We start from the raw sequence: 16,539 nt of genomic DNA, 5'->3' as shown, positions 1-16,539 counted from the left end.
AGAAAGCCTATACAGCTCACAACAGTGTCAGATAATGGCTATTTTTACCTTGGTATGAATTCAAGTCTACGTATTCCCTTTCCAAGGCATTTAAAAATTGGACGCTCACCTCAAAATGTGAATCCCAAACAAAGTGCTGTTTCCTACAGAAGGAAAGCTGAGGCTGAGAAATTGTGGGGGGAAGTGTTTCTTAGTCAGAATGCAATTCGTAAGTGTCACTGACACCATCCCATGTGAGTAGACTCCTACCCTGTCTCTGAGTAAGATTCTGTTTCTGCTTTAAAGATCCACGACTGTCTGTGTGGAGTTACATAACTGCTGGGTGTGTTTTCTAGCAGAGACACTGACATTGTTCTTCAGCTATGTTTTTCTAAACGCCATGAGGACATTCACACATCTTTGCCTCTTGATTCTTCAATTTCCTAAGTACATTTCCTGCCAGTACATTATACATTTACGTATTTAGTGTTTCTCTCTCAGTAAATAGTTGTTAAGAAGTGAATGAATTGCTGACTGTTAATCCCAGGATCAGAGGTGGTTTCTCCTGGATTATTTTTGTTAGCTGGGCCTATTCTTTCCTTTGTTTTCCTCTTCCTCCTTTTATTTTTTCTTATGTTTTTTCCTAAAATGAACATTTATTGAGGATTTCAAACCCTGGAATGGAAAAGGTTCATTCTGGAATGTTTTTTTATGGTCCCATAGTGTTATCCATGAATGAGAATCTTCTTTCCCAGATGCTGGTCTTTTTTGCTGGTGGGTTCTTCGTGTCTTAGAATCTACAGCTCTTAGTTCGTTGATTATACCGTCGCTCTTTCCATCCAGCTTGAAGGATGACAACAGTGAAAAGACTTAGTGCGTGAAGACAGCAGTTGTCTGAGTCTGATTCTCTTTTGCAGCCCCCGTGTCTGGCACACCAAAGGCATTCGGTAAATATTCGTTGAATGAGTGGATGTGAATGAATGAATGAATGAATGAGATGTGTAGGAAAGGCACTTTAGGGCTGGAATGCATGGAAAAGCCAAACGCCTACCAAGCTCATTTTTCAAATGTTATAAATTTCGTTTCTTCTCCCTAGTTCAAGATCCTTTTCTACTGTCCTTACTTAGACAGAAAGGGAAATGAGAACAAATGTACCAAATTATGGTTTTATAGCTGATCATTAATGATCATTTATCTAAAATATAAGAACTGTAACTTAGCATCAAAATGACTATCATTATAGCAAATCAGGAAATGTGTTTATAATGATGACTTTGCTTTCCCCCTAAGTTTATTAATTTTAAAATAACTGGTATACATTCATATGTTAATTCTTTTAATAAAAGATATATCCAAGGAAAAGTCACGTGTTTCAATGTCTAGATATAACCACAATTCCAGGTTTCTTGTGTAGTGTCGTAGTTCATTTCTACATAACAGATATTTAGTTGTTCTTTTTAAAATATATAAATGGTAACATACAATACTCATTGTTCTTCATCTTGCTCTTTTTATTTAATGTACAATTTAGAGATTATTTCATTTTACTGCACAGTGAGCTGTCTTATTTCTTTAACAGCTGGGAATTATTTTATTGTGTATATCTATGGTATGTGTCTATTGATACATATTTAATTTGTTTCCAATTATTGCAGTTACAAATAACATCATTTTATACATGCACACGTATAACTGTAGCATAAAGTTCTAGAAGGGGAATGGCTGGGTCAAAGGGTATATGCATTTGTAATTTTGACAGATAATGACAAATTGCTTTTCTTGAAAGTTGTACCATTTCTACCGTACCTGTAATGTCTTCAGTAATAATTCTCATTATTGGTATGAATGTTGCTGTCTTCTTATTCTTCTCCAAAAGTGTCTTATTAAACTTTTTGATAACTTGCCAACCTTTTGAGTAGAAAAACAATCTCACTGTCATTTTAACTTTTGTTTCTCTCTCTATGAGGGAGGTTGAACATTTCTTCAGAGGTTTAAGATTCATTTGTATTTCCTTTGCTGGAAAGTGTTCTTATCCTTCCCCCATTTCCATTAGGCTCTTTTTCTAGTGTTGTTCATTTTTTAGACTTTTTATATATTCAAAACATTGGTGAAAGTTACTGTTGCTGACAGAGCTCGACTAGGGTTAACGCTGCTGGAAAATACTGTATCAAATTATACTTTAAGGACTTAAAATTCACATGCCATTTTACTGTTTCTAAAAATGAAGATGCATTTAGAAACATACCTATAATAATAGATTCTTTAAACAGTATTTCACAAATACAGTTAATGCCAGTGCGTAAACATGCAATTCACACATATTGAGAGCTTGAGGAGATCTTAGATTATCTACTCTCTCAGTTTATCGGTAAGAAACTAAGGGCAAGGAAACTTGGTCCTTTGGCAGCAACTAACAATTAGCCAGGTTCGAACTAGTTTGCACGGTAAAAACTGTATTGGCTCACTTAAAAGGAAACCCAGAGTCAGTATAGGCTTCAGGGCTGGCTGATCCAACCAGTTCAACAGCATCAGCAGAGACCCAGGTTATTTCCCACCAAAGGGCAGTTGCCAGTAGTAATCCAGGGCTACCTCTTCCTTATTCTCCACCAACAGCGGGGAGAAAATGCTGCTTCTATAAAGTCTCTCAGAAGCCTGAGCCAAACCTTACTGGAAGTCCACAACAAACCTCATATCTCATTGGCCCTGAGTAAGTCCTATGACCCTCCCTGAGCCAATCATTGGCAAGGAGATGGCTCACCCTCAGACCAATCAGGACTACCCCTGAAGCTGGGGGTCAGGTCAGCATCCAGTGAGGTGGGTGGGCTACTGGGAAGGGCTGGGTGCCCAAGCAAAATCAGAAGTCTGTGCTATGTGTAATACGTAAAATAGCATTAATGAGGGTTTCTTCATTGTTTTAACTTAGGTAGCATAAAAAATAAAATAGATTCAGTTGCAATCTGTATCAGTCAGGGTTCTCCAGAGAAACAGAACAATAACACACACACACACACACACACACACACACACACACACACACAAAGAGAATTATTTTAAGAAAGTGTCTTTATTGTAGGGCCTGGGAGGTCTCAAATCTATAGGGCAGAACAACATGCTGGAAACACAGGTAGGAGTTGATGATGCAGTCTTGAGATAGGATTCCTTCTCCAGTAAACTATGGTGTTTGTTCTGAAGGCCTTCAACTGCTTGGATGAGGCCCACCCACATTGTCAAGGGTAATCCCTTTTACTCAAAGGCAACAGATTATAAACCTTACTCACAGCTACAGAATGCTTTTATGGCAGCATCTGGACTGGGCTTTCCCTGAACCTGCCTCTGGCTGATAAACCACTCATATGATGATGATGATGGTGGTGGTGGTGGTGGAGATGATGGTGATAATCCACTCATGTGACAGCACCTATGAACATATACAGTATACATGTTAGGCATGTGGCTTGACAAATATTCTGTAACAAATTATGGGATTTTAGGTCAAGCATCTCTTGGATAATTTGATATCTATTTTGGGTGTTATATGTAGTTATTAGAGTGCTTTAAACATCTTTTCCATAATCTGAGATTCTTTTTCCTTTATGAGAAGTGGATAATTTTAGTATGTTGGTAATTTTGGTTTCTACATGCTGTGATAGTCCTTGTTCGTCTTAAAGTTTAGGAAAGTTTAGGCTGTTTCTACCCCAGAAGCCACTCTAATCTAGTGGCTAACCCCAAATTGTGGACTTAGTTATTCTTAGGAGGCAAAAACAAACAAACAAACAAACAAACAAACAAACAAACAAGACAGTCTCCATTAATTCTGAGAGGGAGTTTTAAGTAAAAGGCTACTGATTGGCTGTCAGCATGTCATCCTGCCTTATCGTAAAATCTTTCTGATTCATTGGAGACAATAGTGCAGGGTGGTGGTGGATGGGAATGTTTACACGAGGGTGTGGAAAGAACAAAGAGACTGGGGAGCAGCCAAATTAGTGCAATTTAGGAATTCTTGCCTGGTGCAGAGCCAGCAGGAAGAATTTCCTTCCTTCAGGTATTTTAACAATTAATTGTTAAAGCAAAAATAAATGAAAGGTGACCGATTTCCCTCCCTGGTTGTGTCTCAGATCTGGAAGCCCTTTCTTCTCCTTTATTGGGCCCTCATCACACTGGATGTCCCTGGGAAGGGACAGTGTCCTGCTACGTCAGTTGTTTACCACCCTACTTTAAACCTGGGATGGGGAAACCTCTCTGCTAGGGCTGGAGATATTGTTTCCACCTCCTGATGAATCTGAACTTCTTTCTCTCTGATAGACAGTCTTCCAATAGCTCCCTGGGCATTTTGTAGAGATTATTGTCCTCATAGCGTACCTGCTTGATGAGAGAGTAATTGTTCTTGAACATCTCTCTTGGCTCAATTAAAAAAAAAAAGATAAAATGTTGAAAGTTGGACATGCCTGTGACCCTGTCTTCCAGGTCCCCCAGCTGTTCGGGCAGTGCTTCCAGACTGCAGGTATTGGAGACACAACCCACCTCAGACACTTGCAGCTGGGAGGCTGGGCTGAGCTGGCTGCAACGAGCCCAGCGGAGGAGAAGAAGCGCCCTCCTGTGGCCGAAAGTAATACTGCCCGCAGAGAGAGGGGCGCGGAGGAAATGTTTTCACTGCAAGTATCCTTGCTCTCAGGTATAAACAAAGCAAACCCGACCTTCAGCCTCTGCTGCTCTATCATCTTGACTTTGCCTTTCTCAAAGGGGAGAATGATGGACGCTGGGGAAGGAAAAAAAGAGCTAAGGATTTTTCTTGTTTCAGCTTTTATGCACTGCCACCCATCACTTGCCTCCCCCCCAGCTCTCTGGCTGACCCAAACCTTTTCTGGACCACCCCCTACCCCACGCCACGCCATCCACCCTATTTGGCCTCCTTGTTTATTGTGAGCCTGATTTGATTTTACCGTCCAGTGAAATAAGTGGTTTATTTGTCTGCCTTCTCCGCCAGATTGTATTTCCTAGAGGACGCGGGTCACTTCCCGGTTATGCCTGCATCCTGCCTCGCATATTCCATACAGTATGTGCTGAAAATAGGCTCATAGTACATTGAATAGCAAAAAGGAACGTCTTGGTCATCTGGGAAGAGTCCTGTATAATTGTCTGCTTGCCGTTTAGGATGATTGTTGGGAGCCAAGAGCAGCAGGCCGGTTGTCAACGTTGGTTCTATCAACTCCCACAATTGACTGAGATTTCACAACATGGCCTAGCTCACATGTTTTCACTTGAAGCATTCCTTTTGTCTTCGGGATAACTCAATGAATTAGACGGGGTAGGTGTCACCGTTTTTATTTTTTAAATCAGGAAAGTGTTTAGAAAGTGCAGGGGACTTACCCAAGGTGCCTGGACAGGAAGTGACGGCTTGCACTCTGTTCCTCTTGTCTCTTTGCCCAGTGCTCTGACGTCTCTCCATCCAACCTGGGTACGTAAATGACCCACCTACTTGCCCAGGGTCTTCAGGGAGCTGAGGTAGCTATTTTCCCCTATGAATTTTGGTCTCATCCCCAGCTGGCTGGTGACTCACTGAGCAAATGACATCAGGCAAGTCATTAACCTGTACCTACATCTCAGTTCCTTCATCCTGAAAATAAAGATGACAGTAGGTGCCAGCTGCCTCGAATGGTGTTGTGAAGATTAATGAGATGATGCAAGGAAGTGCCCTGAGCTCCTGGGGATGAAAGACTTAGCAGAAGCACAAAGTCTAATTGTAATTTCTTAACAGTTTCAAAAATGCCTCTGGGAAGGCTAGTTCTTGCTTCTAAATTTGGAGAGGAAATCTGCGTGGGACCGGCGCGTTGCTCTCTTCTGGGGGTCCCAGCAGCTCCCGTCTCCTGCTGTTGCCGGTCTTAACGGCTCTGCTCTGATGCAGCAGCGCTCGGTCTACTCTCAGGTCTCATCCACCATAGAGGGAGAGCCCGCCAAAGGGCTCAGGGCCCTGATCCTTTCCTTCACACTCAGAGGAAGGAGCAGGGGTGGCCCATTTTGGACAGGCATCTGATGGGGATCTACCCATTTTAGGGAACTTGGGAGCAGTCCCTGATCTAAAGGCGGGAATGTGGTTTAGGTCAACAGGAATGGAAGAAGTCTGCTGGGACCTTTCAGGAAAGGTTTTTCCTCCCTGGCAAGAGGAAGGTCCAGAAGAAAGCCTGTCGTAGTCCTGTCCTCAGCATCCTGCCTCTGCGTGCCGTATTTGATCTGCTCCTGGGAGCTACTGTTGCTGTCTTACAACCTGAGAATTGCGGCAACGTTGGCCCTGACACCGCCAAGTCACCGAGGCACCATTGGAGTCATTGTTTGTGAGAAAATGAAATCTTTGCCATTGTTAGTACATGCTCTGTGACTCAGAGACAGACTCGTTACTGACACACGGCCACGTACGTCACTGTGTGGCTGTAGCTATGCAATCTCTAACCTGAGATAGTACTGTCGAGGTTTTGGAACACTGGATTTTACGCACAAAATCTTTGGCTTTGCTCATTGTTGCTCCTGCTTTGATTTCCTCCTGGCCACTCTCTCCCCTCGTCAAACAATCTCTCCTATGCACAGGAATAAAATCAGTGCTAGCGCTGGCTCCCAACAGTAAGGAGACGAGTTTGGTCTTTGCTATGGCCCATTGCTCAGCTTCCTCATGCAGATATCCAGAGCTCTCAGGGTCCCTGCCTCTCTACCCTGTTTCTCACCCCCGTCAGTGCTGCCAGGGCCAGACACCCTTCTTTCATGCAAAACCCTCTCTTTCATGTCCTGCTTCTTTAGAGCCTTCACTGGTGACGGCTTAATGTATTACTTTCGCGGATGGCTCTGGCATCTTCATATGGTGGGGAAATTGTGCACAATTCTGGGCACTATTGTGAAGGAGCCAGCTAAGTTATTGTCCCACTGCCCTTTTCTCTTCTGTCCTTTACTCATACAATGTTTCAAGTAACTCGTACCTTCTCGTTGTTCAGCAGGGTACCATTCTTAATTCTAAGGGATTCAGCTGTCTCCTTTCTGAAATGGGGGTAACAGTGTTTTGTCTGATCAGAGACAGAGGATTCTATGTTCCACTCTCTGCTTCCTCTCTGGCTCTGTATTCTGTGCTACCCAGGCACCATCAGAGCCCTTTCTTCCTGTTCTACAAAAATTGTCATCACTTTGGTACCCTGATCGATGCTGCAGTGGATAAAAGTGTCTCGATGAAGAGGATTTATCTCCTTTGGGTTATCCGAATTTTCAGAGAGCATCTGTGGGAGAAGTGCTGAGAAGTTTGAGACCGCTTCTGGAACTCAGTGTGGACAGTCAGCTACTCTACCTGGGTGACCAGTCCACTCCCAACATGAGCACAATCTAGTTTTCAGTTGATTTTCTCTTGTTTCAGATTTGCTGTGATTAAGGTGCTCAGAATTAGCCAAGGCCTTCCACATTTAATGATTAGTGGTGGAAAGGAAATAAGAAGATGAACTGCTTGTCTCAGAAAGCCACAGAACTATAAAAGCAAGTGGAGATTTCCTTGTTTCCCCATTCTGGCTGACTCACTGTGTTTGCTTCCATGTGTTAGGTGGATCCCCTATGGTTCTTGGTTTTTGCTGGGTTGTCTTATGTAGTATGTGTCCTTTATATTTGACTTGCACCACTTCCCTATTCTCCTGTGTGTGTGCTCCAAAGGTGACCCTTCTGTTGTGTATATTGTCCTGTTAAAGTTGAATTTTAATTGCCGGTAAGTGGGATTGACTCCTAGGCTGACTAGTTGTGAGACTTGGCTCTGCCCACAGTGGATGATCTGCTGCGTGAGGGTTGACCGCTCAAATGAGGCCTCGCCCCTATGGGCTCTTGTGCCTGTAGGCAAGTGGAAATTTCCTACCCGCCTCTAGGGAAGGAGTCTGTCTTCCTGAGACCTGTAGGAAGCCAGCAGATACCTTGAAATGTTTAATGGAATAATAAAACAGCTGAGCTAATTAAAACATCCCCCAAATACCACAAATTGGGAAGATTCATCATGAAAAAGATGCTTCCAGGGCCATTGTTTGCCTGTAAGGATGTGATTTCAAATGATAAAGTTGACTGGAGAACCTCCTAGGCATTAAGTCATTTGGGAGAAGACCTTAAGAAGGCTTTCTCTGTGTGTGAGACTGAAATATGTGTATTGGTTAGCATTTCAATACAGTGAAACTTAGTTCTCCCAGAGAATGAAATGTGCTGGTTCTCAGGTAATTAGAACTCCTTCCCAAGCCCAAATGAGAAGTTGGCTTTGCCTTAGGCTTGGAAAGAGAGTCAAGTATCTGTGGAAGCCAATAGACATCATACCCATGAGCCAACTCATTAAGATGAATAACATATGAATAAACAGAATTCCTGTTGAGGGATGTAGTATGTATATACAATCATTGATGACATGGCTGTATGCACGTGAGTCTCCCCTTTTCAGATGAACATTTACTTTTGACTCTTAAGACTTAGGTTCCCTGTCGTACCCTCAGTGATTAATGATGTCCTGGTCCTTCAAACACTCCAAGGCTGGCTCTGGTGACGGGCTGTTCCTTTGCTTGCCCTGAGGTAATCATGGATGGGAACGGCATTAATAGACCATGGAATAGCTGGCACCCATATATGGATGGACTAATTTAGAGTGGCGACAAAAGAAACCCAGTTTCTTGTTTGGTAATTGGCCATGAAGGGAGCCAATACTAACAGACTTAATGAGCCACTTGTCCTAAATCACTGTTTTGTGTGTGATGTGATGACAGGTGCAGAAAGAATAGGAGTAATATCCAATGTTTGTTCTATAATATTCTTAACAAATATTTTGGAGGCCCTGCTGTGGGCCAGGTAGTGTGCTCCGCTCTGAGAAGGTTTGGGCAGAGGTAAGATTAAAAGACGAACAAGACCTTCTTCTGATCTGGATGGAGTTTATTTGGAGAAAGAAGCACTTAGGTCCCATACCCTATTTTACTCACTTCAGGAAGAGACCTAAAAATCATTAAGGTTTAAAATGCAGGGATGTGCAGGACCGTCATGTAAAGACTCATTGTAAAAATGCCCAACTGGCTGAGGTGTGGTAGAAAATGCAGGTAAAAGTCACTGTATTTGTTTCCTAGTGCTGCTGTAACAAAGTGCCCACAACTGAAAGTGCCCAAAAAACAAAACAAAACAAAACAAAACAAAACAAAACACAGAAATTTATTCTCCTAGTTCTAGAGACCAGAAGTCCAAAGTCAAGGTATCAGTGGGGTTGATTCCTTCTTGGGCCTCAGAGAGAACATCTATTCATGCTTCTCTTCTAGCTTCCTTGGTGTTCCTTGGCTTGCAGTTGCATAACTCCAATCTGCATCCATCGTCATGTGGCCTTATTCCTGTGTGCCTGTCCATTCAGGCACCGTGCCACTTTATGTCTGTAATCTCAGAAGTGTGTGCCATTTAATTTTGAGGAGAAATGGAAGAAGGTGAATTGGTCTTGTTATGTAAAAAACAAAACAAAACTGGGAGAAGTATACTTTTTAAATTAGTTTTAGGTGCACAAAACAATGTAATAGTTAGACGTTTATCATTTATATCTCTCACACTGTGTCAACTCCCCTCCCCCCATCCACTACCCCTCTGACATCGCACGCAGCCATTATATTTCCACTGTCTACAGTCATAATGCTGTATTCCACTTCTTGTAACTATATACATAATATATAAACTTGTAGTTGACATTCATTATTGTTCAGCTTCAGCTTCAGGTGTACAGTGCAGTGATCAGGCATCTACACCATCCCTGAGGTGGTCTCCCTAACAAGACAAGTGTCCATTGGATACCCTACACAATCTTTAAACACTATTGATTACGTTCCCCAAATTGACTTTCGTATCCCCATGGCCATCTTGTGGTTACTGACTGTGCTTTCTAATCCCCTCACCTTCCCCCTTATCCCCACCTGCCCTCCCATCTAGCAACCCTCAGTTTTTCCTCTATGTCTCTGAAACTCTTTCTGATTAGTTCATTCACTTATTCTTTTCTTTAGATCCCACATATAAGTGAGATCATGTGGTATTTGTCTTTCTCTGTCTGACTTATGAAAAGTGTGTTTTTGATGAAGCGTCAGTAGTCATCATTCTGTTCATCCCAGTTGGTTAGTTTCTCTCCTTAAGGGAAGCTCGTTTTTGTTGTACTAGTCAGGGTAGGCTAAGTTATACTGCAGTAATAAGCAACCCCAACATCTCAATGGCTTAACGCTACACAGTTGATGTCTGTTGCATGTCCGCTCTCATCTCTAGCCCAGGCTGCAAGCCAGCAGGAGGACCCTACTTACTACAGACACTCAGAGACCTAAGCAGACAGAGGCGCCCTCTTGGCACAGACTTTAAACATCACTGTAGCAGGGGCTGGGGACTTGGCAAATCCTGCGTTGGCTGTTAAGGCTCCTGCTGCGGTTTCATTAGCTCCGTGCAGTCACAGAAGCAGGTCTAACTATAACAAGGTGGAGAAGAGCAGTCCTACTGTGCTCCCGAGAGGAAGAGAGCCGGCACATTTGTGAACGGCCTCAATGTCTCCCATATGGAGACGAGGATTTCTTCAGCTCCAGAGTTCCTACACGTGGACCTCACAATTCTTTTCAGTTTGAGAGGGAGAATTCTGACATGTAGCATGGAACTTTGGCCAAACAACCGAATATAATGCTGAACAAACTCTTAGAACATGGCTATGTGTGATAATGCTGTTTATCAGCAAAGACTTAGAGAAGGACAAAGGATATATGGTCCTCCTTTGAATAGTCTTATAATTGGTATTTACTAATTTAGGTTCCTCAGTGTGCTAGTTAATATAGAGAGTATAAACATAATCTATCTACTTAAGCTTGCTATTTATCTAGTTTATTCAGTTAGGCCTTATTGGAAAACTTGGCCAAGGAGAGTTAAGTAGTACAATGGATGTGACTGTCATTTAGATGGTCACATTTCTGCCATGGTGGCATTTTTTAATCTAGTCTATCTTTGGCTAGAAGGAGCCTATAGAGTCTTCTTCTATTTTGTGAGTTCCTATTTCTGCAACCTCAAGTGTCTTTGTGTTTTTGTCTGTGAGATAAAATGGGAGGGTCCCATTATTTTCTTTTCCTTCATAGGCAAGTATTTCGCCAGGAGGGAAACAAACCAATTAAGGCGATGCTAAAGGATGATCCCTAATCAAGTTCTATTTTAAGGGAACCTCAATACTTACTAATGCACTCTAACCGTGAGAGTGGCATTGAGAGGAGAAGAGGAGAAATAAGCACTAGCCTCCATCTTAGTAAGCCTAAAATTTTGTGTTTTTTTTTTCATCAAAATAAAGGGATTGCACTCGAGCAATTTCTACTTGTGCTGTTATACATCTGCAACAAAAGAACAACTTGGAATAACGAATAGTCTACCGTCACAGTAGGAAATGATGCTATGGCGAGGCTCTCGATAATGGTGTACTTAATAATTAGAAATATGAGCAGGAATTGACCTTCCAAGTTGGATATATGATTTTTCACTTTACCTGCTCTCTGTCACAGTGGGTGCTGTCACAGAGACTGTGCCTAAAAGCCCTGATAAAGACTTCTCTGCCAAGTCCCATAAATAATCGGTTTTCTGAGTGTGCCTGCAGTGTACATGGCATATGCTTAGATTTATGTGGGCGTCTGGATGTGGTAAGTGGCCTCGAGTTTACAGAGGATTTCTACCCAGTTTGGAGGTAAGGGGCACATTGTAAATATGGCAGCATGCCAGCGTCCTCCAGAAATAGCCTCCTGGTCCTTTGAGAGGAGATTAACCTGGGTTATGTAAGGTCTCTGATAATGAAATTCTAGCCAGTGACACCTAGTTTCACAAAATCCTTGCACATATAGTGAAATTAGGATTTCCGGACAGAACAGAAGACTGGCACTTTGAAAACACAATTACTCAGTATGTCTTGGATGACTCATGTGAGCTGTCCTTACTAGGTTTTACTACGCACTGTGAAGGCCAGCTTTGAACCTCCAGGGCTTAAGGTGTAGACGGGATAGCAACACTGAAGAATGGTTCAGAATGTGTGCAGAGCTCTTTGTATGTTATGATTTCCAGAGGAGCCAGTGACACCAACATCTGAGGTGAGTATTTCGCATACAGCTGTCTTTTGCTGGTTTTAGGTCTGTGCTTTGCATGTTTCAACGTGTGTGAAATGGTTGGCATGAAGGCGCCTAGCAGTGTCTGCACATGGTAGGTGGTGCATAGTTGGCAGTTTGCTCCTCCTTTCCCTTTCCTACAGTCTGTAGCTCAGCTACAGCGATGCCAGCCTGGAGCGTGTGATCAGGCCCTATGTTCCCTCTTGGGTGTAATTAACATTCATCCTCAGCTAATGCCCCTCATTTGAGAATCTCATCCCTCACCATCATGCAGTCCAACAGTCAAGTCCCAAGAAGTCATTGGCAAATATAAAAATGTAGGTTGATGAGGCTAATCCTGGAAGTGAGTACCAGGTCAGACAGTTAGTGCCCCTCAGTAGGCCAGGGAAGAATAGCAATTAGAATAAGGGAATTTCACTGCATATGGGCCTGGCAGGGAGACAGAGAGGACTGTGTCAAGATCCTGGGGCAGCCGGGGAATGTCAAGTACAAGAGACAAAAGGTCTCTTGTTCTTTGAAGGTTAATTCACCTACAGAAAGGGGGACTTCACCGGCATGGTACCTCCACTCCATATGGCAGCAGAGTGTCAGGCACCTCTCTGAATGTGGTCCTTTTGCTGTGGTGCCTTAGGACCAATGACTTAGTGCTGTTTTCAACAAGCACATACCTTTCTCCATTCTCAGTACCCTCCCTGCACCGCCCACAGCAATGGGGTCATATGAATGGAAGCGTCTCTTCTCAGCCATCTGGTGATTCATTCTTCCCTACCCCCTGCCTGGAGCTGTGAGAGCTGCTCATAGCCTGCCAAGTCAGCGGGAGAGGACTGTTGCTGCCTGCCACCTGCCAGACAACAGGGCATCTTCCGAGGCCCTCTCCATACACTCAAAACATGTGAAATGGCTGAGTCAAAATAAAATAAAGAATCCCACAAAAATGAGCACACTAATTAATTAGTTAGTTAGTTAGTTAATTAATTAATTAGTAAACGGGAGTGTGTATTGTAGATCCAGCCAAAGTGACAGCCATAGAAAGGATTCATAGTTGTTGTTTTTTTTTTTAATGTTAAAATAGATCTTTAAAACTGGACTGTGGAAGGTTTGTATTGGTTTCCTAGGATTGCCATAGCAAATTACCACAAAGTGGGTGGTTTAAAGCAACAGAAATTTATTTTCTCACAATGCTGGAGACTAGAAGTCTGAAATCAAGGTGCGGGCAGGGTTCCTTCTAGAGGCTTTGAGGGAGGATTTGTTCCCGGCCTCTTTCCCAGCTTCTGGTGGTTGCCAGCCATCCTTGATGCTCCTTGGCGTATAAATGCATCACTTTAATCTCTGCCTCATTGCCACATGGCGTTCTCCCTGTGTGTCTCTGTTTTTGTGTCCAGATTTCTCTCTTCTTATAAGGACGCCAATCATTGCATTAGGATCCACCCTAATCCACTATGATCTCATCTCAACTTGATTACATTCAAAAAGACCCTATTTCCACCTAAGGTTGCATTCACAGGTACTACGGTTAGGACCTGAATATATCTTTTTGGAAGACACAATTCAACTCACAACAAGGCTCAAAGATAAAAAAAAAGGATCACCTTTTCCAATGAATGGTACTAGAACATTGGCTATCCATAGGCCAAAAAAAAAAAAAAAAAGAAAAAGAAAGAGAAACAGAAAAGAAAAAGGAGCCTCAATTCACAACTAATAGTTTATAAAAATGAATAAATAAATAAATAATAACAATAATAATAATGATAATAATAATAAAAGCCTTAAAATGCATTATAGATCTAAATGTAAAACTTAAAATCAGAAAGGTTTTAGAAGAAAACGTGGAAGAAAATCTTTGTGACCTTGAATTGGCAAAGATTTCTTAGAAATGACACCAAACGCAGAATCTCTGAGAGAACAAATTGATGAATTGGATTTCATCAAAATAAAAAACTCCTACCTTCAAAATACACTGTTAAGAGAATGAAAAGACAAATCAGAGGCTGGGAGAAAATTTTTGCAAAGCACATACCCGATGAAGGACTTGTATCTAGAAAATGAAAATAAAACTCAAAATTCAAAAATAAGAATACAAATAACTCAATTAAAAATGGGCAAATACATCTGGAGAGTCCACTAAAGAAGATATATGGATAGAAAATATGCACATGAAAAGATGCTCAACATTAGTCATCATTAGGGTATTACAAAGTACAACCACATTGAAATACTGTAACACTCATATTGTAATGACTAAAATGAAAACAACAACAACAACAACAAAAAAAAAAACCACAACAAAACTGACCATACCAAGGATCAGTGAGATATGGAGGAACTGGAACTCTCATGTAGTGCTGGTGGGAATGTCAAATGGTGAAAAGTCTTTGGAAAGCAGTTTGGCTGTTGAAAAGACAACACGCTTTTCTACCATGTGATTACAGCCATTTCACTCGTAAGTATTTACCCAAGAGGAAACAAAATATATGTCCACACAAAGACTCATACATAAATGTTCATCGTAGCTCAATTTATAATAGCCCACAGCTGCAAACAACCCAAATGTTCAACAACATATGAATTGCCATGGACTGAATTGTATCTCCCTCAAATTCGTATGATGAAGCCCTAACCCTCAAAATGAACTGTATTTGGAGTAAGAAAGTAATTAAGGTTAAATGAGGTCATATGTGTGGGGCCCTAGCATGATAGGATTAGTGTCTTTATAAGAAGAGATACTAGAAAGCTCACTTGCTCTCCGCCCCCCCCCCCCCCCCCCCGTGAGAACACACCAAGAAGGCAGCTATCTACAAACCAGGAAGAGGGTCCTCATCAGAACCTTGACCGTGCTGGCACCCTGATCTTGGACCCCCAGCCTCCAGAACTGTGAGCAAATCTCTGTTGTTTAGGCCACCCAGTATATGGTATTTAGTTACGGCAGCCCAAGCAGACAAATAGATGAATGAATACACAAATTGTAGCATATCTATACAATGGAATACTAGTGAGCAACAAAAACCATGAACTATTGATACACATAATGACGTGGATGAATCTCAAGATAATGCTGAGTGAAAGAAGCCAGATATCCACCACCTGTACAAGAAATATACGCTGTATGATTTCATATATATAAAACCCTACAAAATGCACATTAATCTGTAGAAAGCACATCCGTGCTTGCTTGGAGTTGGGGGGTGGGCAAGCAGGGATAAGAGGGAGGTGTTACAAAGGGGTACAGGAAAACTTTTGGGGATGACAGATATAGTCACTATTTTGATTGTGGTGATGACTTCACGGCTGTGTACATATGTCAAAACATTAAATTGTATACTTTAAATATGTGTGGTTAATTGTATGTTAATTATACTTCAATAAAAATATATGACTGTTTTATGTCAGATATTTTACTAGGTATTTTCATGAAATATTCCTTTACTTCTCAACGTACTGGGTAATAGGGATAACACTGAATTTCAGGGAATAATAATAGACCTATAAAACGAGAATGTATTCTATAGAGAGGAGGAGTAGAAGAGAGAAAGGAAATAGTGAATGGATCCAAAGTGATTCCTGGAATAAAGGCAGGAGGCAGGGCAGAAAACAGGGACAGATGGTGAAGCTGATTGTACTTTCCAACAACGGGCACATTATTTCTTACAATGTAGCTCTGACACTCTTCCCATCAAGAAGTGGAGTAATATTAAAGATAAGTTCGTCATATTAAAGATAAGTTTCCTTATCTTTAATATGGCGAGGCTTGTGACCACTGTGGAAGTAAGGTTATGTAACTTCTGAAGTTATAAAAGGTGATTCAGCTTCTGCCTGGTTTTCTTGTGAGGTTCATTCCTGGAACCCAGCTCCCATGATGTGAGGAAGCCCGAGCAGTCATGAGGAGGTCTTGTTGACAGTTCCATCTGAGGCCTTCATGATAGCCAGCATCAGCCACCAGACCTATGAGTGAGCAAGGCTTTGGATGAGTCACCCTTTGAATTGGCCCAGCTAAGGTTCTGACTTCAGGGCGCAGAGAGGTGTCACTGAGATATCCTTCCTGCATTTTCAACCCACAGAATCTATGAGCACAACAAAATGGTTGTCCTTTTACACCACTAAGTTTGAAGTGACTTTTTATGTAGCAATGGTAACAAAACAGGTAATAGGGAGAAAGAGGAAGAAATAGAAATAGTAAAAGAAAAGCAAGGATCCCGCCTCTTGAAAAATTAAAGCTTTATAGGTCGTTTTACTGGCTTTTGGGAGTGAATATTCTTGGCGAAGTGGTCTAAGGTTTTCTGGGATGAGACGTAGCCCTTGTCATCATGGGTACCAGGAAGGTGACTACAGTAACTAAAGTATTAAAATGGAAGTAGAAACTCCCTCATCATCAGTCACCTGACAGTCCTTATAAAACCAAGAGTGTGGTCTAACCCATGGGCAAGATTTGCCGGCTTCCTGTCCCAGG

At 42.0% G+C, this 16,539-nt stretch overlaps 1 protein-coding gene across 2 annotated transcripts in view; it reads left to right on the top strand.

Annotated features, from left to right (window-relative positions):
• The window catches only part of LOC109446175 (uncharacterized), a 797,309-nt gene that overhangs the window by 148,151 nt on the left and 632,619 nt on the right, over window positions 1-16,539 (top strand). For both annotated transcript variants that reach the window (XR_012498724.2, XM_088798027.1), the window contains one exon: window positions 4,444-4,651. Coding sequence is in view for 1 of the 2 variants with exons in the window: in XM_088798027.1 (XP_088654153.1) it covers window positions 4,444-4,651 (208 nt within the window). In the remaining variant the exon portion in view is untranslated. The remainder of the gene's footprint in view (window positions 1-4,443; window positions 4,652-16,539) is intronic.

Source organism: Rhinolophus sinicus, chromosome 4, assembly GCF_057876585.1.
Source record: "Rhinolophus sinicus isolate RSI-liver-muscle chromosome 4, RSI-T2T, whole genome shotgun sequence".
NCBI lineage: Eukaryota > Metazoa > Chordata > Mammalia > Chiroptera > Rhinolophidae > Rhinolophus > Rhinolophus sinicus.
The sequence above is the reverse complement of the archived record's forward strand: the minus strand, read 5'-3'. Positions and strand labels throughout refer to the sequence as shown.